The 23,739-nt window shown below is 35.5% G+C and overlaps 2 protein-coding genes across 2 annotated transcripts; one reads left to right on the forward strand and one right to left on the reverse strand.

Moving 5' to 3' along the window:
- Positions 1-877: 877 nt before the first annotated feature.
- rpl36 (ribosomal protein L36) lies at positions 878-2,182 on the reverse strand. The gene is made up of 4 exons (XM_039682099.2): positions 2,038-2,182; positions 1,548-1,642; positions 1,087-1,221; positions 878-1,007 (listed from the first exon to the last, which is right to left on the reverse strand). The coding sequence occupies exons 2-4, from the start codon at positions 1,638-1,640 to the stop codon at positions 918-920; spliced, it is 318 nt and encodes a 105-aa protein (XP_039538033.1). The 5' UTR covers positions 1,641-1,642; positions 2,038-2,182; the 3' UTR covers positions 878-917.
- Positions 2,183-2,902: 720 nt separating this feature from the next.
- Positions 2,903-20,387, forward strand: lmnb2 (lamin B2). The gene is made up of 12 exons (XM_039682469.2): positions 2,903-3,326; positions 4,818-4,954; positions 6,939-7,095; positions 8,718-8,843; positions 10,278-10,448; positions 10,677-10,802; positions 12,378-12,598; positions 14,401-14,638; positions 16,706-16,813; positions 16,889-17,008; positions 17,084-17,182; positions 18,613-20,387. Exons 1-12 carry the CDS (start codon positions 3,111-3,113, stop codon positions 18,652-18,654), a joined length of 1,761 nt encoding a protein of 586 aa, XP_039538403.2. The 5' UTR covers positions 2,903-3,110; the 3' UTR covers positions 18,655-20,387.
- The last annotated feature ends 3,352 nt before the right edge of the window (positions 20,388-23,739 follow it).

Here is a 23,739-nt window from a genome sequence, read left to right on the forward strand (position 1 = left end):
ACTTGTGTATAATTTTGAGATTTACAAAAGCATGATTCTTTCAACCAGTGTTATTTAAAGTTGATATATTTTAATTGTACTAAATTTTGACGTTACAAATAAATTGAAATGGGTGAGAAGTTGTTAAATTCATCTTTGCCTTAATTTTGACTGTCAGAACATAAACTTGTCAAATTCAACTTTTCATTTGAAAAAAAATAAATAAATAAAATGTGTAATTTTCACTCTCAGAAATTAATGTCATAATTATTAACTTCTAAAAATATATCAATTTAAAATGTAATATTGAATAAAAGTCAAATATTTAAAATTAATTATCAAATCACACTATAATATGACATGCCCAGTCATATTTGAGAAGTGGTCATAATTTTGACTTAGTTTGTAATTACTTTCATCATAATTTTAACTTTTCCATCTCATTTGACAGAAAAGTTATGCCATGAAAGTCATATTTGAAAAAAACTAATTACATACCAAGTCAAAATTATGACATTTCTCAAGACTTATCCTGTCATATTTTTTTACTTCTCTTTCTCATGAGTGTAGTTTTGATTTAAAACGTATTTGTATTTACCAGTGTTATTCAATATTACACTTAAAATTGATATTTTTATTTCTACTTAACAGCAACTTCACTTCAAATCCGTCTAAACGCATGACAAACGAGTTTCATTAGTGTAATTTACTTGACCCATTCAGTTTCATTACAAAGAACAGAAATAATCATGAAAATACTTAGAAATTGGTATACTTAATAATTTGGCGAATCAAGTGAAACACAGGCACATTCACACTGATATGATCCACACACACACACGAGTTCCTCCAGTCGAGCAGAACAAGGGACGCATTCAAATGAAGTACAAGTCAAATGTTTGTTTTTACACATACAAATTTATTCATCATAATTCAGGCTACTCCTTCTTGGCAGCGGCTTTCCTCATCGCGGCCAGGATATTGCTGAGCTCCTCACGCTTTCTCTTGGCTCGGATGTGAGTTCCCACCTGCACACACACACACACACAATGAGGAAAACTAGACTCAAACCTAATTTTCCAGAAACACAGATGCGGATCAACATACCCTTTTCTTGATGAACTTGAGGGCACGTTTGTCCTTGGACACCTTCAGCAGCTCCATAGCGCGCCTCTCGTAGGGCGCGAAACCACACACCTCGCGGATCATGTCGCGCACAAACTTAGTGTGCTTGGTCAGATGCTGAAAAAACAACCATTGTTACATTAAACAATTATACTGGTATAATATGGTGTATAGAGCAGTGCATGATGGGAATCGTCATTTAACCACCAAATTTGGACTAAAATCTCTATACAAATCAAAAACGTACATCTAACTTTAAGTTTGATATCTAAAAAATTGAGTGCGCAAAAGTAACGTATAAAACGGTTTCACGGTAAGAATTTTGACCGTTTAGTTTTCGAATTAAAATGTGACGTTAATAAAGTGCGCTACTGTGACGCTGGCAGTTAACAGGTTAAATGCTGATTTTAACCACCCAAAACAGTGAAACAGGACTCACTCACCCCTCTCCTGCGGCTGTGCTTGGGCTTCGACACGTTTTTGGTCACTGGATGGCCTTTATTAAGGCCAACTGCCATGGGATACCTAATAGCCATCTCTGAGGAGAACAAATGTCATTAAATACACACATACGTTACACATGAAAACATGAGCCTCATGTGTGCTATTAGTGATCTATACAAGAGCGTAGTCATTAAATAACACCATTTCATGATGAAGGGGAATAATGTTAACATTTTAAAAACGTTTTGGGTTTGTTTGAAGCTTTATAACGACAGTGTTTGAGAATAAACTCCCGAGAGCTTCACCGCATCTACTCTGAGTGAAACCCTCCAAAACACACAAACATCGCGCTAATTGTTCACAATAATCACTGGAAGTCACCTTAGATGGTTTATATTTACAAACGCGTGTCATTTTGTGATGATTTGAGGTAAGATGTATTAGATATAAATGTGATTTTAATGCTTGCGATTCTCCGGCGATTCATACCTGCGTTTTGCTAATGGCGTCCAAACCGGAAGGACCGCTGCTAGGCGGAAGTTGAACTTTCACACGCGACGAAAAGAGAAGAGTTAGCGGGGTCCGGTGCGTTCATAGATGATGTGATAAATATAAACAGCTGGTTGATTGGAGAGTTATTATTTTTAATGTTTGTTTTTTTTTATAAACCCAGAATGATTCGATTCAGTAAAATTAATGAAACAACCAAATGACATCATTGCATTTTTTCATTCTACATCGAAAACTCAAAGAAATGGCACATGTTTGTTAATGTTCTGATTTCATTACATTTATACTATTTAGTTGTATATTTTTAGCATCGTAGTAATTTAAATAATAGCAAACATATATATGAATACATGTACAATAATATTTCTCCCTCGTTTCTTGGGGCTTTTGTTGGATTTCAGACTACAAATCCATTTGCAGCTGAGTAGATTTGAAAATAATATACATTTCAATGATCATGGAATTGATAAAAATGATAAAGATAAAAAGACATACTTCATACAATTGTTCATATTTATGGGACATTTTCACATTCATAAAATGAAATGGTCTGAAAACAAAACTGTTTTTATTTAAAAAGAAAGCAGGGAATAAGAGATCGTCTAACTGTTATATAAATAACATATGATGTTGTATAAAGTGGCAACCTTTTCCTTTTGTCTATTATAATTTTGTTCTATTTTATTATATTTTTACTTCGAATGAATATGTCTCATTGCATCCTCCTCGTTAATGGATTTTTAAATAATAATAATTAAAAAAAATCAAATGTTAAAAAGACTACAAATCCCATGAGCACTTCGACGGATTTTTGGCGCGGTTTTACGTTAGCGGCGGCCATTTTCTTTTCACACCTCCGTTTCACAGACAGCCAACCAGCACTCGGACTACAAACACACGGTTTCATTCAAAAAACTCCACAAACAAAAACTTCCAAACGCACCCGGAAAACCGTCCCGAGTACGAGTCAGAGGCCGCTGCTCACACACCGGACCGAAGTGGAACACTAAAAGGAGTGTTTATTCGAGGTAAAGTGGGTCCGTAGCGTGAATATGGCGACCGCAACCCCGAGCCGCGAGTCTGGCCGCGCGTCGGCCGCGCAGACGCCCCTGAGCCCGACACGGATCTCGCGTCTTCAGGAGAAACAGGAGCTGAGCGCGCTCAACGACCGCCTGGCCGTGTACATCGACCGCGTGCGGTCTCTGGAGCTCGAGAACGACCGGCTGCTCGTCAAAGTGTCCGAGAAGGAGGAAGTCACGACCAGAGAGGTGCAAAACCCTTCCTTTGTGCTGATTTACCCTCGATAAATCTGCCCGCTAGCGTCAATTTCACGTCTATACGCGGTGTTGCCATAAATCTTGTTTTTTTTTACGTTTATTACCATGTTTATATTCTAAATCAATTTTTTAGTTAACATTTCAAGCGTTTTATGTTGTTCGTGATGTTTAAAGCTTACACATGTGACCGCGATTAACATTTTAAAAGTCGCGCGAGGAAGTCGAGCGTTTTTACTCTAGCTTCTCAACCATGTGCATTTATTATAGCCTTTAGCTTATATTAAAGCACGTCTAATCTAACGTTAGGTTATATAAAAATGCGTTGAACGTATAGGCAAAGTGAAATGCATTCAGGGAGTGGCCGTTAAATTGTGTCCGCATGGTTTCAATTTGTATAATCTGCATTATGTAAGCACGTGCCAGACGTTTAGTTGTGCGTTTAAGTGTTAAAACTAGGAAATGTAAAACTTTTCCAAGTATGACTTGTTGTTTGTGAATGTATGTCCTGAATATCTTTGGGCGTTTTCCTCAAACTTTTTTTGTTTGGGGAGTGGCCAAAGGCTCTTTTCAAATTTGAATCTGGTCCCCCTTTCCATCTGCTCCCTTTGTTTTGAATGTTGACCACATTAAACTGAAGCCCTCACACATCAAACATGCCTAAAGAAATAGTCTAATAATCATACACGATCCTATAGAAACTTTTCGGTTGTATTTCCAACTTTCCAAGTGGTTTTACTGACAAATAATGTCTGATAACAGTAATTTTTTTATTTAAAGTATTAGTTCACCCTAAAAAATGACCACACTTGTCATTTATTCACCCTTAAGTTGATAAATACCTGTACAAAATTCTTTAAAATTAAGCTCTTTTTGTTGCCCAACACTTTTGGGCACCAATGACTTCCACAGTATGGGGATTAAAAAACGATTAAATTTTTGTTTTTAATATTCAAGGCTTGTTGAATCCTGAATAGTTTTAATCTTTAATATCACACACCCAATCCTATAAAAACATTTCGCCATACACACTCTGTATGTTTCTAAGTGGATTTACTGACAAATGATGTCTGATAATAGCAGCTTATTGATTTAAAGGATCACTTGACTTCAAACACATGTAAATATTTCTTGGAAATTAAGCTCTTTTGAAGAATGTTTTCAGCCAATCACTTTTGGACGCCATTGACTTCCAAAAATATGAGGGGAAAAAGTATTTAATTTTAATTTTTGGGTGAAATATCTCTTCAAGTCCTGAATAGCTTTAATCTTTAATGTTACACACAATCAAATAAAAACATTTCGGCATACACACACGCTCCAAATTTCCAACTTAAACTGAGTTTGTTTACTATTATTTAGCTAAATTTGGTTTAAATGTAAGACTTAAAGCATCCTAAATCCGCCCAGTCGCGCTTAATTCTAATCTCTGCGTGTCTCGGAGACGTGTAAATCTGTTGGGTTTGTGTTGGTTCTGTGCTTTAGGTGTCTGGGATTAAGTCTCTTTACGAGGCCGAGCTCGCCGACGCTCGCCGCGTCCTGGACGAAACCGCTCGCGAACGAGCCAGACTTCAGATCGACCTGGGAAAAGCCAACTCCGATCTCGAGGAGGTCACCCGGAAGTAAGTGTTCCTCAGAAATGTCTTTTAACTGGAATCGAGTCCCTTATCCCCCGCTTTTAATCACCTGTGAGGTCAGAGGTCGTCTTTAAACTTAAGTTGGGCTTATTTAACTCGACTTAAAGCCGTTTCCATCTGTTCGTTCGGATAAACGAGCAGAAGACGGTCTCCTTTTCATCAGAAATATCCCAACTTAGGAATCTTATCATTTAGAACAAAAGCTATTACAAAATGACATTTCTGAAGTGCATAATCTATGTGTGTGTGTAAGTATTTGAAAGTAGGGCTGGACAAAAAAAAAAGTGTTTTTCAGGTAATCGTGATTTTTTTTTATTTTTTTTTTTAATATGGTTGATCCATTAACAACAATTTTACCAGGAAAAAAAGCGTATAGTAGTATATTAGATTGATAAACATGATTGTTTCTGGAATTGATTCTCAGATTCCTATAAAAACATCCGAATATTTCCGTTACGTTAAAGTACGGAGTTGAGCTTTGCAGACCCGAGTGTGTCGGTAATGAGTGGCGCTGGGCAAAAAACCCCCAGATTTATCGATTAATCGTTTTAAAAATGTTTAAAAACACATTTATTGATCGATCACCCAAAAGCCAACTCTCTGCATGTTACTGAGAGACTATATGTGTGTGTTATCTTAAATATAAAGTAACCTGAGCATGTTCGATAAAGACATCAAAATCCTGTCTATTTAGTGTATGCGTTTGAAATCTAGAGTTGTTTAATGTACCTAAAATAAAGTGTTTTTTATTCGTTGGTTGCTCGGTAGCAGACCTGAGAGTTGATCACCGAACTCGATGGATTTCCTCTACAGATGCGATGAGATTTTGTAAGATGGGATAAGAATCCTAAATCAACTTAACGTTTGCTTCTGTCATACAAATTAGTGGAAAATCCTAAACAAACTTGTCAGATCTTAGCTTGAGACGCAAGTTTGTGTAATGTGACCCTCAGGAGTCTGTGGTTGGCATAATTTTAGCTTGATCTGGTTGCTAACGAACACATGTAAACAGGAAGTGTCTGTTGCTATGTGCCCGATTGCGGGCGGCTGCTCTAAACCACACAAGAGACTCGCGTCGTGATGCAAACCTACATCTGTCACGCAGATTTCACTGGTTTAATCTACAGTTTATTCGGAGATATATGAACGTTAGCAAACCTATAAATGATTTATAAAGCGTTTAAATGTTTGATTCACTCAAATAGGCTTGTAGAAACGAAGTGAAATCACATTAATATTGTGATTTTTGGATTTTAATGTTCGGTTCTTAATGACGGTAATAATTTCTTTTGTAATACTATTTATATAGTTTTTATTATTGCTCACATTGATATAAGTTGCGTTTTATAGATTTGCATTTAATTCAATTGGTAATTATTATTATTATAATAATAATAGACAACTATTATTTATATTGGTTAATTGTTTTTGTAAGATTGTAAAATATTTTTTTTTGTATTGTATATCGTTACAATTTAGTTTTTGTCATTGCTCTTATTTTCAAATTAATTGTGTAACTTTTATTATTGCACACACATTATTTAAGTTTTCTTTTATCGTATTTATTATTCATGGTTGAATATTTGAATAAAGTTAAGACTCGAAGTTTATACACTTTGAATTGAAGTCAATGAGATCAACTAATAAAACATGGAATCTTTATCACACGTTTTCTTTAACTTGCAATAAAAATTGCATTAAAACTGAAATTAATATTGATATTAAGCTGCAAATTCAGTTGTAGAAGATGAATCTGATTATTTTATGCTCGCGTGTTGCTTGTTCAAATGGACGTTGTAAGTGTCTCAAACTCGCAGTGCTTTCAGACGGAGCGGCGTTTACAGAGCCGTGCTTCTCTGACGAGCTGCATCTGCGAAATAATCACAGCCGTAGCGATTTCAAAATCACGATAAGCCACATCGATTTAATCGTGCAGCCCTACTGTATACTGACTGAATCTGTTTTCCAGCTACAAGAAGAAGGATGGGGATCTGGCTGCGGCTCTGGCCCGGATTAAGGATCTGGAAGCGCAGTTCAACAAGACCGAGGCGTCTCTCAACACGGCGCTACGCGAGAACGGCTCGCTGTCTGCCGAACTCGCCGACCTGAAGGCTCAGCTAGCCAAAGTACGTCAAGCTCATTTATTTATACAGCGCCTTTTACAACACTGAGTGTTTCAAAGCAGATTTACAGAGATAATGGGAAAATAATGCAGCAAAGTTTGTTTCCGGAAGAAAATAGCGGTCCAGCTTAATTAAGTTCGGTGATGTTTAATTTTTTATACTTTTATAATTTTTTTTTTATAATATAATATAATTAGTGGTGTATATAAAAATCGGCCACCCTGCTTTCTAAGATCTCAGCCATCAAAAAAACAGTATCGGTAGACCACTAAATGTAATATTATAATTTATATTTTTAGAAGTTGTTGCTCTTATTTTTATATTCATATTTTATACTAATTTTATTATTGCTCGCATCTAATCTCGGTTTTATAACTTGATTTTTAATTTTTTTAATTGCATTTAATGAGAACATTATAATTGTGTGTTTGGAACATGGATTTTAATGGTGATGCTTTTGTTTTTATAATCAGTCTCTCAAAATTATTTTACATTTTTGATTTATATTTATCAGCCAATATGTCAGTTATCGGCTTTCAAATATAAAGAATTATCGGTTATCGGCTTTCAAATATAAATGGTTTTTGGCTTTCAAATGTAAAAAGTTATTGGCTTTCAAATATAAAGAATTATCGGTTATCGGCTTTCAAATATAAATAGTTTTTGGCTTTCAAATATAAATAGTTATTGGCTTTCAAATATAAAGAATTATCGGTTATCGGCTTTCAAATATAAGGAATTATCGGTTATCGGCTTTCAAATATAAGGAATTATCGGTTATCGGCTTTCAAATATAAGGAATTATCGGTTATCGCCTTTCAAATATAAGGAATTATCGGTTATCGCCTTTCAAATATAAATAATTATCAGTTATCGGCTTTCAAATATAAGGAATTGTAACTGATAATTCTTTATATTTGAAAGCGGATAATCGATAATTCTTTAAGGAATTATTTGCTTTCAAATATAAGGAGTTATCGGCGATAATGGGAAAATAATGCAACAAAGTTTGTTTCCGGAAGAAAATATCGTCACAGTCCAGCTTAATTAAGATTAAGCTTTTGTTTTTATAATCAGTCTCTCAAAATTATTTAACATTTTTGATTTATATTTATCAGCCAATATGTCAGTTATCGGCTTTCAAATATAAAGAATTATCGGTTATCGGCTTTCAAATATAAGGAATTATCGGTTATCGGCTTTCAAATATATCGGCGATAATGGGAAAATAATGCTACAAAGTTTGTTTCCGGAAGAAAATGGCGTCACAGTCCAGTTTAATTAAGTTCGGTGATGTTCAATTTTTGTTTAAAAAAAAAGTTTAGTTCATTTATAAGATTCCAGATGTTCAATGGGTATCTCGACCAAATACTGTCCTGTCCTAACAAACCATCAATGGAAAGTTTATTTATTCAGCTTTCAGATGATCTATACGTCTCAGTTTTAGAAAATTGACCCATGTGACTAGTTTTGTGGTCCCAGGTCACAAATAAAGCCGCTCTGATGTCATCGTCCGGCTGATCAATAATATTGTTGAATATTCAATTAAGTGTCCCCAACTAAGCAAGCCAAAGTCTGTTTCTCCACACCCCAGTCTAACGCAGGCGTGTGTGTGTGTGTTGCAGGCTGAAGATGCTCACGGTGTGGCTAAGAAACAGCTGGAGAAGGAGACGCTGATGAGGGTGGACCTGGAGAACCGCTGCCAGAGTCTGTCCGAGGACCTGGAGTTCAGGAAGAGCATGTTTGAGGAGGTCAGTGTGTGTGCACTAGCGGTCCCCATCGCACACCTGCGGGAATAGACCGAACCAGCCGGGTCAGAGGAACAAGGAAATCCCACGCACTAACGTTTCAGTCTCATGACCTTCATCAGGCATACAATTATCACATGACCAATCACTGGAGCGACCCATTAATAACCAATTTGGCTCAATGACTGAATACTTAATTACCACAGCATCAGAGACAGGAGGCCTGTGTAAACGCAAACCTCCATTTCAACATTTCATCTGAGAAAACTCATCGGTTGATACACACACACACACACACGCACACAAACTCAGCTCTTCGCTACAACCCACCAAAATAAGTCTTGTTTAACTTGAAATGTCAGACAGAAATATATTATTATTGACCTATGGCTAAGCCACGCCCTCAAGTGCGATGAGCCAATCACAGTGCAGCTAACCCAATACACAGACGTTCTCTGCTCCCACGTCCATTGAAATGCATTGCAGTTAGTCCGTTTTCATTCGTTCTTTTCTTGTCATTATAAGTTTAAAATGGTCGAACGGTGTGTATGGGGTTCATGCAGCTCCGACACTAGGTTCACGAGAGGCTGGGCGACGGTGTGTGTTTCTTTACCTATGTTAGTTAAAGGGATACTCCACTTTTTTTGGAAATAGGCTCATTTTACAACTCCCCCAGAGTTAAACAGTCGGGTTTTACCGTTTTTGAATCCATTGATCCTATTTTATGATATCTAGAAGAATATCAGTAACCAGACAGTTTCTGCTCTCATTGACTTCCATAGTATATATTTTTTCCTACTATGGAAGTCAATGAGACCAGAAACTGTCTGGTTACTGATATTCTTCTAGATATCAGAAAATCGGCCGAATGGATTCGAAAATGGTAAAACCCAACTGTTCAACTCATGGGGAGTTGTAAAATGAGCCTATTTCCAAAAAAAAGTGGAGTATCCCTTTAAGACCTTAATGTTGACTAATGAACCTTATTATAAAGCGTTTCTGGAATAATCAGACTTGGAATAATCGTGTTTTAATTTGTTGTTGCACAAAATAAAAATGTATTAGGCCCTAAATGTTTTTTTTTTTTTTTTTTTTTAAATAAATTGTTGTTAAATTGTTTCATGGCCATTGACCAAACAAAAATTAAAGTGTTAAAAAAAGGAAAAGTGTTGTTAAACTGAATAAGTTTCACGATTGCAATTAATTCGACATTTATTTTTCGATAACTAGAAAAAATAGTAGAATTTTTTTTTTTTTTAACTTGATTTTTTTTTTTTTAATAATTAACTTTTAATTTAACCATTAAATCAGAGTCCAGAAAATCTTAATTTGTGGTGTGTGAAGCAATAACAGCTGTGTGTGTGGGCGTCAGGAGAAGTGTGTGGTGGAGGTATGTGAAGTTCTAACAGCTGTGTGTGTGTGTGTGTGTGTGTGCAGGAGGTGCGTGAGACGCGCAGGCGCCAGGAGAAGCGTGTGGTGGAGGTGGACTCGGGCATGCAGCAGGACTACGAGTTCAAGCTGGCGCAGGCGCTGCAGGATCTGCGCAGACAACATGAGGAGCAGGTGCAGCTCTACAAGGAGGAGCTCCAGCACACCTTCATGGCCAAGGTCAGGAACACCACTCCGGGCTTTACATGTGACCCTGGACTTTATTGGTTTATTTTTCTCTTTATCTTATTGTTAGTACTTTAGTGTTGGAGGATGCGAAACTAGGAGGAAAATCATTTCACTGTGTGTGTATATGTGTGTGTGTGACATAATAAAGAACCTTGACCCAGTGCACCCCATAGCTTGTGGAGCCGTGGTCTGCTTTCTGACTGATTGCTCTCTCTGCAGCTGGATAATGCCAAGGTGTCGTCGGACATGAATGATAAAGCGGTTCTCGCCGCGCGCGAGGAGCTTCAGGAGGCCCATGTGCGCATCGAGAGCCTGAGCTATCAGCTCAGCGCCCTGCAGAAACAGGTACCTACACATGGGCTTGAATGGATATATATAATATAATTAGTGGTGTATATAAAAATCGGCCACCCTGCTTTCTAAGATATCAGCCATCAAAACAACAGTATCGGTAGTCCACTAAATGTAATATTATAATTTATATTTTTAGAAGTTGTTGCTCTTATTTTTATATTAATATTTTATACTCATTTTATTATTGTTCACATTTATATATCTAATCTCGGTTTTATAACTTGATTTTTAATTTTTTTTAATTGACTATTATTGTTTAAAAAAATATATTATTATATTGCTGCTGTTAAAAATAAAGTAGCAGCATTAAGTTTACCAGGAAAAAAAATGTGTACATTAATTTAAGAAATATATTTGTAATAGTGACAACCGTCTTAACTCATGTGGTATTAAAGTAAGTCACGTTATGAATCAAAGTTCATCGAGTAGCTTTTCAGAGAAACTGAGGTAAATGCTAAGATATAGTATCATTGTGACTGATGATAATAAAAAAATGCAATAACATTCATTTAACAACATATGTAACATAAAACCTTAAGGGTCACCACTGATAACAAAAAACTAATTTAGATAAAGACATCATATTCTGTGGGTGTCAAATTACGGTTCACGTCCCAAAACTGTACAAGTGTTTTACTGTAAAAGCACATTATTATTCCATGATGTATACGGCTATAAGGAATATTCAAATATAAGGAATTATCATTTATCAGCTTTCAAATATAAGGAATTATCGTAATCTGCTTTCAAATATGAGAAATTATCGTAATCGGAATTATTGGTTATCGGCTTTGAAATATAAATAGTTATCGCCTTTCAAATAAAAATAATTATCGGTTATCGGCTTTAAAATATATATAATTATCGGCTTTCAAATATAAGGAATTATCGTTAGCGGCTTTCAAACATAAAGAATTGTAACTAATAATTATTTATATTTGAAAGCGGATAATCATCGGCTTTCACATACAAGGAATTATCGTAATCGGCTTTCAAATATAAGGAATTATCGGTTATCGCCTTTCAAATATAAATTATCGGTTATGTGCTTTCAAATATAAATAATTATCGGCTTTCAAATATAAGAAATTATCGTTATCGGCTTTCAAACATAAGGAATTGTAACTGATAATTCTTTATATTTGAAAACAGATAATCGATAATTCTTTAAGGAATTATCGGCTTTCAAATATAAGAAATTATCGTAATCGGCTTTCAAATATAAGGAATTATCATAATTGGCTTTCAAATATAAATCGTTATCGCCTTTCAAATATAAATAATTATTGGTTATCGGCTTTCAAATATAAATAATTATCGGTTATCGGCTTTCAAATATAAGGAATTATCGTTATTGGCTTTCAAATATAAATAATTATCGGCTTTCAAACATAAGGAATTGTAACTGATAATTCTTTATATTTGAAAGCGGATAATCGATAATTCTTTAAGGAATTATCAGCTTTCAAATATAAGGAATTATCGGTAATCGGCTCTCAAATGTAATTAATTACCGGTATTGTCCAAATTCTTAATATCCGTGCATCCGTAATCTACCCCCTGCAGGCGGCAACCGCTGAGGAGCGCATCCGTGAGCTGGAGAACATGCTGTCCAGCGACAGGGACAAGTTCAGGCGACAGCTGGACGCCAAAGAGCGCGAGATGGCCGAGATGAGGGAGATAATGCAGCAGCAGCTCAACGAGTACCAGGAGCTGCTGGACGTCAAGCTGGCCCTGGACATGGAGATCAACGCCTATCGGAAACTGCTGGAGGGCGAGGAGGACAGGTGAGCGAACACACTCCAACAACCAATAATCACTGAAGAATGACAGGAATGCCAACCTAGGCTGCATTTTCAGGGTCTTTAGGTGTTTGAATTTGCTTACTAGGCCTTGAAATGCATCCAAACACACCTATGGCTAAAAATGTCATCAATTGAGGATGAGTTTTAGGCATCAGGCACGTTTCTTATCCTGTTTTACACTTGAAAACATAAAGGAACTGTCCTGGTGATGTCTGTCTGTCTTCAGTCGAAAAGACATTTTTTAAGGAAAACATTTGAGGATTTTTCTAATCATTCAATCAACCGAAAAATTACGTGAATGCCAACCTAGACATCATTTTTAGGGCCTTTTAGCTGTTGGTTTGCTCACTACAAGGTGCGTACTTGACTTTTTGAAATAATTGAAGTCCTGGAAAAGCTTTGAGAACAGACATTTATGAAGAGGAAAAGTGCTTGAATTATCAAAATGGACTGTGCTGACAATATACTGGATTTCATTGTACATTATCGGTACTGTTTTAATGGAAAACTAGACAACAAATATACTAGGTAAGAAGAACAGGACTGAGATTGAAGCTTGTTCTTCCCGAAAACACTGTCAAAGTAAGAAGCTCACTCGGTTTTGTAACACGCTCATGCATTTAGTTAGATTTGAGTGTTTTACACTGGTTTCTCGCAGCTGATTATTATCCTCTGTCATCTGAGGCCCAGAACATGTTCAGGAACGCTCCACTTCACGTTTTTTTCGCCACATTCTTGACATACTTGAGGTTCTGGATTGAGTCAGGTAGGTTGTAAAATGTCACGCCGGAATGATAATTGCGATTCCCGCTCGTCCGTGAGCGATGCGATAAGAGCGAGTTGTCAAAAAATACGTCCGAGAGCTCATTTAGCATGAAGACGAGGAGCCCAGAAGGCAGCTAGACCATCTCGCAGATTGAGACGAGTTCAGGATAGTCTGCAGTTGAGAGATTTGGAGGACAGATGATAGGAAGGAAAGGTAAGCGCAGTCGCATAAACATTGTGTTTTCATGGTGCGGTTGCCCATTCATCGTTCTTATGGTCCGTTTGCACCAAGAACAATAACTAATGTAGATTTAATAATTGTCAGGGTAAGAAAGTAGTCCTGAAATTTTATTTTAAAGTATCAGTAGGGAACAAAACGACAGCTCATGCTTATTATTATTAGGGCTGTATTCAACCAAAGAAATCCTTAGTCGACCAAAGTCGAGTCCTGCACAACGATTAGTCGACTAAAAAAAAAAACATGTGATGTTTTGATTAAACATTTTTTAAACAATTGTCATTGAGCATTTATAAAACAGCAACGAAAAAACATCACAAATAAATAAAACTATAATAATAATACAATTCTTTGAAAATTGTATTATGTGTTCCCGAGTGTATTATGTGTGTGCGCTAAACTGTGGCGCAGTTACAAAAAAAGCCTAAATTAAAGCATTTTAAAGTTGGGGACAAAGCATAGGCTAATTATATTTAGAATACAGTAATAAATAACTGCTTATAAAGGAATAAATATCAAGGAGTAAATCATTGAAAAATTCTTTCTATTGGTAAAAAAAAATAAAAAAAAATATGCAACTGCTCGACCAATAAGAATGTCAGTCGACCAAGACGGCATCGACCGATTAGTCGACTAAACGACTAAAGTTGACAGCCCTTATTAATATAATAATAAACAGAATATCATCATCGTTGTTGGTGTGAACGGGCCTCGCTTTGCTATCATACACATGTTCCTGTTGATTTGGGATGCGTAATCCGTCTGTGTGTCCCGTCTCTAGGCTGAAGCTGTCGCCCACCCCGTCCTCCCGGGTCACGGTGACCCGCACCTCAGCCAGCAGCACTTCTGCGTCTTCACGAAGCTCTCGCGCTAAGAGAAAGCGTGTGGAGCTCGAGGAAGAGTCCAGCGCTGGCCCAACGGTCCAGGTCAGCCAGGCGGCCGAAGCCACGGGGAGCGTCAGTGTCGAGGACATCGACCTCGAGGGCAAATCCGTGACCCTCAGGAACAACTCGGACAAGGTACTGCGAGTTTGGAAAATTTATTTATTTATTTATTTGTTTATTTCGAGCAATATGTAGTTACACATGACAAGGCAATATGAAGCATTTTGGTTAGTCTGTACAAGCCTTTAAATTCATCATATTTACATCAACTTTAACAAAACCTAAATCTAGTGCTCGAAACGGAGTGGATAGAAGTCAAACTTATTTGAACCCACCCCGATTACCAATAACAGGAAAAACAAAACAAAACAATAATAGTTGCTTACTTACACATTATCATAACACTCAATAACAATTTGAATATAACTACATATATGAAAACATGGGAAAGGAAAGAAGGGAAACCCCTTCTCCCTCATCAAAAGCAAAACCATACCAAAACAAAACAAAATAAATACAGTCGAGTTGTATTTTGGATGCCTTATATCTGTAATTTGAGTTTTACAAATCCTTAAATCCTACAGATGTTGTTCGATAATTCTCTACCAAAAAAGTAGTGCTTAAAGTCCTTGAAAGTCCTGCCATTTCTTTTTTCTTTTTCACTTGGCAGATTATTGCTGAGGTGAAAAATAAAAATAGTTTTTTCACATAATTATGAAAAATAATACACAAGTAATTTTTGCCATTTTTAAATGAAACATTTATTTTCCAAATCAAAGCCATAAATCTAAGATGAGTAGATTTTTCTGTAAGATTTTGTTAGCGTGCAGTACCAAACACTTCCACTAGATGAAATCCGTTTCCCAATCATTTTAAATGTGCTCGTTTTGAACCTGAACACGTGGCACTTTTTTTCTTCTTTGTTTCATTTAATTGTATGAACATTTCTTCTAACCTAGTAAAAAAAAAAGTTAAGTTTTTCTGTCATAAATGACCGAAGAGCACCAGAGGGGGTTAAGTGTTTATTTTATTGCACTTTATTTATTTACTTTATTCTCCCCTTCAGCAGCTCTTAAATGCATCAGTTTTATTCCTGTCTATATTCTGGAGGTTTTTACTGCTGGGGTTTCTTCATATATCATTAGCATGGTTTTATCATTAGCATGCTTTTATTCCTCAAAACATGGTAAAACCCCCTGCAAATATCTGTGTTTTTGATACTGAGTGATAAAAAGACAAATCCAAAACTCCGTTCATTGAAACAAGAAGTTTGAGTCTGAAAGTGTTGATGATACCTCACTTGCATATTTAAACAATATTTCAGAAAACTTGTTGTACAAAACATGTACTTTTTTCACATTGATTATGAATCGTGTTCACCTGTGGTGTCTTGCTTAACCCCTTAAGTGTCACAAATCCATTACATTTTTAAAACAGTATTATCCTAAACTAATCTTGACAAAATATATATCATTTGAAAGCTTAGAATCTCTAAGTTTCCATATTTGGTGATTGATTTTCAAAATATATTACAGAGGAACCGTAATTTATCAATTTGCAACAAGAATATTTTCATACTCTAAGGTGTGTTTAGACCTTTATTTTGAAATTGTGATGAACATGAAAAATCCTGAAGGATGTTTGTTTTCATGCCAAGAGTTCAAAAGAAAGCCTCCATTCAATTATTTTATAATTATAATAATTATTATTTCATATGGAAATGAAGGCGCCCTTATATGGGCAGTAATGGAGTCTGGGTGTCATCTAGTGAAAAAGTTTGGTACTGCGCCCAAACAAAATCTCACTGAAAGCTCATTTTTAGAGATATCAACCTAAAATTTGAAACACAACTTATTCAGATTTTTGGCTTTTTTTTCAGTTTTAGAGTAGCCCAGGTTTTGAAAATATATATTTTATATAAAATATGAATAATTAATTTTTTTATATTGTACATTTTCATAAACTCAAACTTGTATAACTTTTTTTCTGTTTCACATTCTTAATTTATTTCACTTCTACAAAAATCTGCCAAATGTCTTCTTTAAAACGAGACCAATCTTACGTCTATATTCCAAAGCATTCTTGAATTACGACCATTTAAGTTCGAAATGTGCATTTTCATCTATATTCAAAAAAGGGGGGGGTCACACTAAAGGGGTTAAATAAAATGACTTGTATTTCATAATTTTATCCCAAATTTAGGATCAATCTCTGGGAAGCTGGCGACTAAAGAGACAAATTGGCGATGAAGAGGAAATCACCTACAAATTCAGCCCTAAGTTTGTCCTGAAGGCCGGTCAGACGGTGACGGTAAGTGACGGTAAATCTCACTTTTGCTCCAACTCGGGATGTTTTCTAGTTGTTAATCTGTTGGTTCTGTGAAAGGTGTGGAGCGCCACCGCCGGCGTGTCCCATAGTCCTCCTTCAGACCTGCTGTGGAAGAGCCAGAGCTCTTGGGGAACCGGAGAGGTGATCATCACCACATTGGTCAACTCAAGCGGAGAGGTATGAGGAACACCAGCCTGGTTCGGCCTTTGCTGTTGTTGCGTGCCAATGCGATAACGAAACTTTTATTTGCAGGAAGTGGCGAAGCGAACCGTCACGAAAAGCGTACTGGAGATGGAGAACGGTGATGATGAGGATGGAGACTTTGGAGATGAGGATCTTTTCCATCAGCAGGTAATAGTCACAAACTGTAAACAGATGGACGTTTTTTTTGTTTTTTTTTCAACTAGGCAAAATAGTTAAAATAAAGTTGAGTACCATATTTGATACATCAGGCTTTAATGGCTTATGTAGTGAGAATATGGAGGAAAGAAAACCCTCAAATTTATTCAGAGACTCAAACTGAGCAAAATAGCATAAATAAAATAAAATCTTATCGTGTAAATATCAATATCTGCCAATAATTTGTCTTGGTAAGATGATATTTAAATTAAAGCCAAACCGATATATCGGCTGGCCGATATTAGGCATTTTCCATAATATCGGTATCGGCAGTTATAAAAGGCAGATAAATGAATATTTAAAAAATAAAATAAAAACGGACGAAACGCGCTTCAATCATCTCTCCTTGGCCTGTTACATTGAAAATGTATGTTTTACAATTTGCAGTATTATGTCATCTATTGCTAAATTATGGCTCATCATAGACTAGCTAACGCCACTATCATCAGTGGAAGAGCGCTAACGTTAACATTAATGAGCTTGGAAACCACAATTAACTTTTTCTGCCTAAATAAAGTAATTATTACTGTATTTATAACTCGCATATCTCTAGTTACAGTCCCTGCATTGTAAAATGAAAGTTATACTTGCGAGGAGTGAACATTTAGACATAGAGGAGAAGTATCAAACGTATCTTGTGCAGAAAAGTTAGCTTTTCAATTACACGTGTGTGAAATCCAACAATATTTAATAAATAAAAAATATCAGCCGATATATCGGATTTTAAAACCCAAAAATATTTGTATCGGTCGGGCTCTAATTTAAATGCTTGGTTTGATTGTGGTATTAAAGTCTCCCTTTGATCACCAAAAATACATTCTTAAACGTTTTTCCTTTCGCCTTAAAGTAGCTTGTGTAACTTGCCTCATTTAGTATGCGCGGTTCTATGAATATGCAAATATGCGCCCCCACTCACTCAGAGATCCACTGGTTGACGGATCACACGTTGATCTGATTGGTTACAAGGTCGTTTGTGACGTCAAACACCAACTCAAAAAGTGTTTTTGAGACTGTCTTTTGTTTTAAGGAGGAAATACTTTTTTTTTTTTTTTTGAATTTACACATGGTTTGTCTTAAACACCACACATAAACAAAATAAAAGGCTGTATTTTCTCCTCAATGGGGCTTAAAACCATATAATGCAATGAGGATTGAGAACAATATCAAAGATATTACATTCACTTTTGATAAAATATCAGATTTGATATTTTGAGGACGTTTGTACAATTACACTAAAAGACTTTTACTTGATGAGAGTCTAAACCACCAATCAGCGGTAGATTGTGTTTTTTGATCATTTATAGCCCATAGAAATTAGTTTCAAATATGATATACGGTAGATTTAATGTAATAACCTTTGCTGAATTTGCTCTTATTTTCAGGGCGATCCAAAACCCCGATCCAGAGAATGTGCCGTCATGTGATGGAGCACCTTTAGTATTTACCTTCCCACGAGTCAGTCTTTTTTTGTAGAGCCACTACTTTTTGTATTCTTCGATCATGAGTTCATAACACCCCTCCCTCGATCCTTTATTTCTACGGACCTCATTTGTAAAGCCAGTCAATCTTAAGACAACACACACGAATAGTGGAGAACGACCTGAAATTAGAAAGTAGTATTAGTGTAAGGAATCTGCATATTCATGTCTACGAATCACGTGTTCTCGTCACTCATGAATGGGGTTTTGATTATGATGGTGAGCTCATGTCCTGTAGTGCACTATAGCTCATAACTGACAGCTGTCAATCTTGTTTGTTTGTTTGTTTTTTTGCTTCGCCAAGCAGACGAACAGGGTGGAAACTAAATCAAATTGCTTCGTTGACTTCTAAATGGTTACTCCCACCATTTATCTTCATTATATCTTATTGTTATGTGTTTTGATTCGTGCTTTACATAGTATTATGTATGTTTAAATCGGTGATTAAGACGCTTTTCAAGCCTATAATGCGAATGTTGTGTAGTGGGCGTACAGAAAATGTATGTTCACAACATCATTTGAATGTAGTGTTGATTTGATCATGTGATCAATGTTTTAAATTGACAACAAAAACGCAGATTTACCAAAGAAATGGACGACGAATGGAACCAATTTGACTTGGTCGACTTTGCCTTGTTTCTTGCTTGCTTTGTTCAACTTCTCGAGACACTCCAGATGAACTGAAGCTCACGAATCCAGCGAGTAAATCTGCATCCACCCTGTCGGTTCTGTCGCGTTTTGAAGTTTTAAAACTTTTGATTCAAATGTTTCTCGGACAATTATGCATGCAGCGAGTATTTTTATATGAAATTCACATCGAACGGATCGGGGTTGTTTGGGGGATGCGGACAATAGTTTGATTTTTAGCTATAATCGTATATTTTTGATAGGTTTGTCCTCAGGATTTTTCAAACCCTAGTGCACAAGGTATCTTTACGTGCTTTTAAAATATTTAGATTAATTGTCTTACTTGTGAATATATATTCAGTGCAGTGTGTACAAAAACAATTGACTTGGGAAACATTTTTAAGATTTCTTTCGTTTTAAGGTTATTTTAATGGGGGTGTCGTAATCTTCGTGTTTACTTTCTAGGGTTCTTCTAAAGGTTCTGTGAGAACGAATTGCCTCATTGGGACACTCGTGGTGTCAAAATTTAGTGAAATTGAGCTCAAGTAAAGTTGTATTTGTGTACATTTGCTACTTGGCCTCTGAGCTAATAAAATCGATCTTTTTGTTAAATTTTTTACTTCGTGTGACGTGAATGGAAATCGTTTTCCTCCACACTCCACATCTGTGAATTATAAGTTAGCTTCTGTTAGTTACAAACACTGTTTTCATGAGGAAAGTCATTTCCTTGATCTTTTCAGGTTTTATTACACAGGGCTGTGACTAATGTAGCGGATACAATGTGCTTTGATACGAAATTGTCAATCCGATCTACTGTAAAGTAAAAGAAATTGCTATTTGAACTGCCATCAAAGTACAGAAATGTGAGTAGAAATTGAGCCTTAAATTGTGAAATATGAATCAAATTTGTTTCCGGGGGGGAAATTCTTTTGAAGACTTTTGAAGGGCTAAAAGAGGAAGGCGCATGCCAAAAGTGTCTCATTATTTTTGATTTTGATTTCTTTTTTTTGTTTGTTTTTGTATGCATTATTCAATAAATGTTTTACATATTACATTGTGCCATTGTGGGTCTGTTAATGATTATAAAAAACATGTCAAACTGCAACTCGTACTGTGTGAAAAACATTGAATTTAGAGCAAGTTGACAATAACGCTTTAAAAGTTATAAAATGGCAAAGTTAATGCAGGCTTTTTGACCCTCTGTAGTTACAGCCAGGGTTGCCAGATCTGCACTTTTCCCACATCAGACATTATTGTAGTGTGTGTCTACTGTCCAATCATCACAAAGTAATTTCTGATAAGAAACAAAGTATCAGCTTTTAAATTCTGTACATTTTATCAAGAAATTCACACAATAAATGGCGTTTTGACGCTCTTAAATGTGGCGTTCGATCGCTGTAGTCTTTTCTTCCACTTTAATACGGGTTATATCTAGAAAAACACATGAACATCAGAAGGTATGTTGAACGATACAGTAAATCCTACTGAAATCTGTATCATGTCTCATGTAATCGTTCAATGTGTGTTTCAACCACGGAAAGACGTCAAAAAAACAGCTTGAGAACAATATCACGTAATGTTGCGTTTACCTCAGGAGAGTTATCCAGCGTTCAGTGTGTTAGTTTGCTATAAAACACCACAGAAGAGCTTATTTACTGCTAATTATATATGTATGTCTGAATAAATTTACCATGAAGAAGTGTTTGAGTTCCACAGGTTTTTGAAGTTGTACTCATTATGTTAAAGGAAACAAGAGTTTGCTTAATGTCGTGCCAAAGACGACTCCGGTGACTTGTTTGGTTTGTACTTTCATTAAATGGCTGTAACACCAGGAACATTTTCATTATCAGTATTTGGAGATAAAACTCAGTTTTATAATGTCTGTCTGATACACGATCTACAGGATACCTGTGACGTTTAACCTAAGCCTGATGAATTATTCAGCTGTGTATACATATGAAGGAATCAGATGTTGCAGATATGAATAATTCAAAGAATTGTCATTGTGAAACTAGAATGCTGTGAAACTAAGGCACTGCAATATTGTACAAGAAACAGTGTTGCATACAGTACTTGTGTATCGATCACTTATCCATCACTAATATATTGTGCATGCATGTCTTTTGAACTCATTACCCATAACTAATTTCTTCAGAAATTATATTCCTCTGAAAACACTTTCAAAAGAAATTTTGAAGCCTAAATCAATTCTTAAAAAAAACAAAACAAAAAAAAACACATTGGGTCACTATGTTGGGTTGTTCTCCAAAAAATGTTGGGTAATTTCTAGTACACCTAAAAAAAAAAAAAAATTGGGTCACTATGTTGGGTTGTTCTCTAGAAATGTTGGGTTATTTCTAGTACACTTTAAAAAAAAACCATTGGGTCACTAGGTTGGTTTATTTCTAGTACACCTTAAAAAAAACATTGGGTCACTAGGTTGGGTTGGGTTATTTCTAGTACACCTTAAAAAAAACCATTGGGTCACTAGGTTGGGTTATTTCTAGTACACGTTAAAAAAAACATTGGGTCACTAGGTTGGGTTGGGTTATTTCTAGTATACCTTTAAAAAAAATCACATTGGGTCACTATGTTGGGTTGTTCTCCCAAAAAAATTTGGGTTATTTCTAGTACACCTTAAAAAAAACCATTGGGTCACTAGGTTGGGTTATTTCTAGTTCACCTTAAAAAAATCACATTGGGTTACTATGTTGGGTTGTTCTCCAAAAAATGTTGGGTAATTTTTAGTACACCGTAGCCCTCAAACCGTATTCACGTTATAGCCCTTAATCCTGTAATTGTGGACATATGTGGGCACAGGTGTGATCCTAATTTTTATTTATTATAAATGTTATATCACTGTCTTCGATAAAGTTTTGTCTATCCATTTACAGTGTTTTTTTATTTATTTTGGGGGTATTTTTGAATTTATTTACTTCAAAAAGTACCATATTTTCCATGTAAATTATTTCTATGTAAATTAATTACGATGTAGTTTTATTATTATTTTTTTTAAACTACATTAAAATATCATTCCAATAAGTTCTTCATCAATAAGCTAAAACCTAAAGATGAAGTGACTTTGCCGTCACCTGGTGTCTTATTTTGGCTTATTTTAGAATTCTCTAAATTACAGTTTTTCCCATTAATTTCTATGGGTGCCCATTTTTGACCCAAATACAAGATTAAGGAGTGTTTTTTCACCCACTTAACATTGTAGAATTGAGTGTGTTCAGGAGGCAAACTTAGGAAAATTAGCCAAGTCTTGTACCGCTCAGATCAAGGGAAGTATTTTTTTTAAAAATAAATCAAAACTATTTTGCCCACATTTGTCCAGAATACAGTTTTAGGGTTAAAAAAAACACATTGGGTCACTATGTTGGGTTGTTCTCCAAAAAATGTTGGGTAATTTCTAGTACACCTAAAAAAAAAAAAAATTGGGTCACTATGTTGGGTTGTTCTCTAGAAATGTTGGGTTATTTCTAGTACACTTTAAAAAAAAAAACCATTGGGTCACTAGGTTGGTTTATTTCTAGTACACCTTAAAAAAAACATTGGGTCACTAGGTTGGGTTGGGTTATTTCTAGTATACCTTTAAAAAAAATCACATTGGGTCACTATGTTGGGTTGTTCTCCCAAAAAAATTTGGGTTATTTCTAGTACACCTTAAAAAAAACCATTGGGTCACTAGGTTGGGTTATTTCTAGTTCACCTTAAAAAAATCACATTGGGTTACTATGTTGGGTTGTTCTCCAAAAAATGTTGGGTAATTTTTAGTACACCGTAGCCCTCAAACCGTATTCACGTTATAGCCCTTAATCCTGTAATTGTGGACATATGTGGGCACAGGTGTGATCCTAATTTTTATTTATTATAAATGTTATATCACTGTCTTCGATAAAGATTTGTCTATCCATTTACAGTGTTTTTTTATTTATTTTGGGGGTATTTTTGAATTTATTTACTTCAAAAAGTACCATATTTTCCATGTAAATTATTTCTATGTAAATTAATTACGATGTAGTTTTATTATTATTTTTTTTAAACTACATTAAAATATCATTCCAATAAGTTCTTCATCAATAAGCTAAAACCTAAAGATGAAGTGACTTTGCCGTCACCTGGTGTCTTATTTTGGCTTATTTTAGAATTCTCTAAATTACAGTTTTTCCCATTAATTTCTATGGGTGCCCATTTTTGACCCAAATACAAGATTAAGGAGTGTTTTTTCACCCACTTAACATTGTAGAATTGAGTGTGTTCAGGAGGCAAACTTAGGAAAATTAGCCAAGTCTTGTACCGCTCAGATCAAGGGAAGTATTTTTTTTAAAAATAAATCAAAACTATTTTGCCCACATTTGTCCAGAATACAGTTTTAGGGTTAAAAAAAACACATTGGGTCAC

This window comes from Pimephales promelas, chromosome 2 (genome assembly GCF_988280905.1).
Source record: "Pimephales promelas chromosome 2, fPimPro1.hap1.1, whole genome shotgun sequence".
Taxonomy (NCBI): Eukaryota; Metazoa; Chordata; class Actinopteri; order Cypriniformes; family Leuciscidae; genus Pimephales; species Pimephales promelas.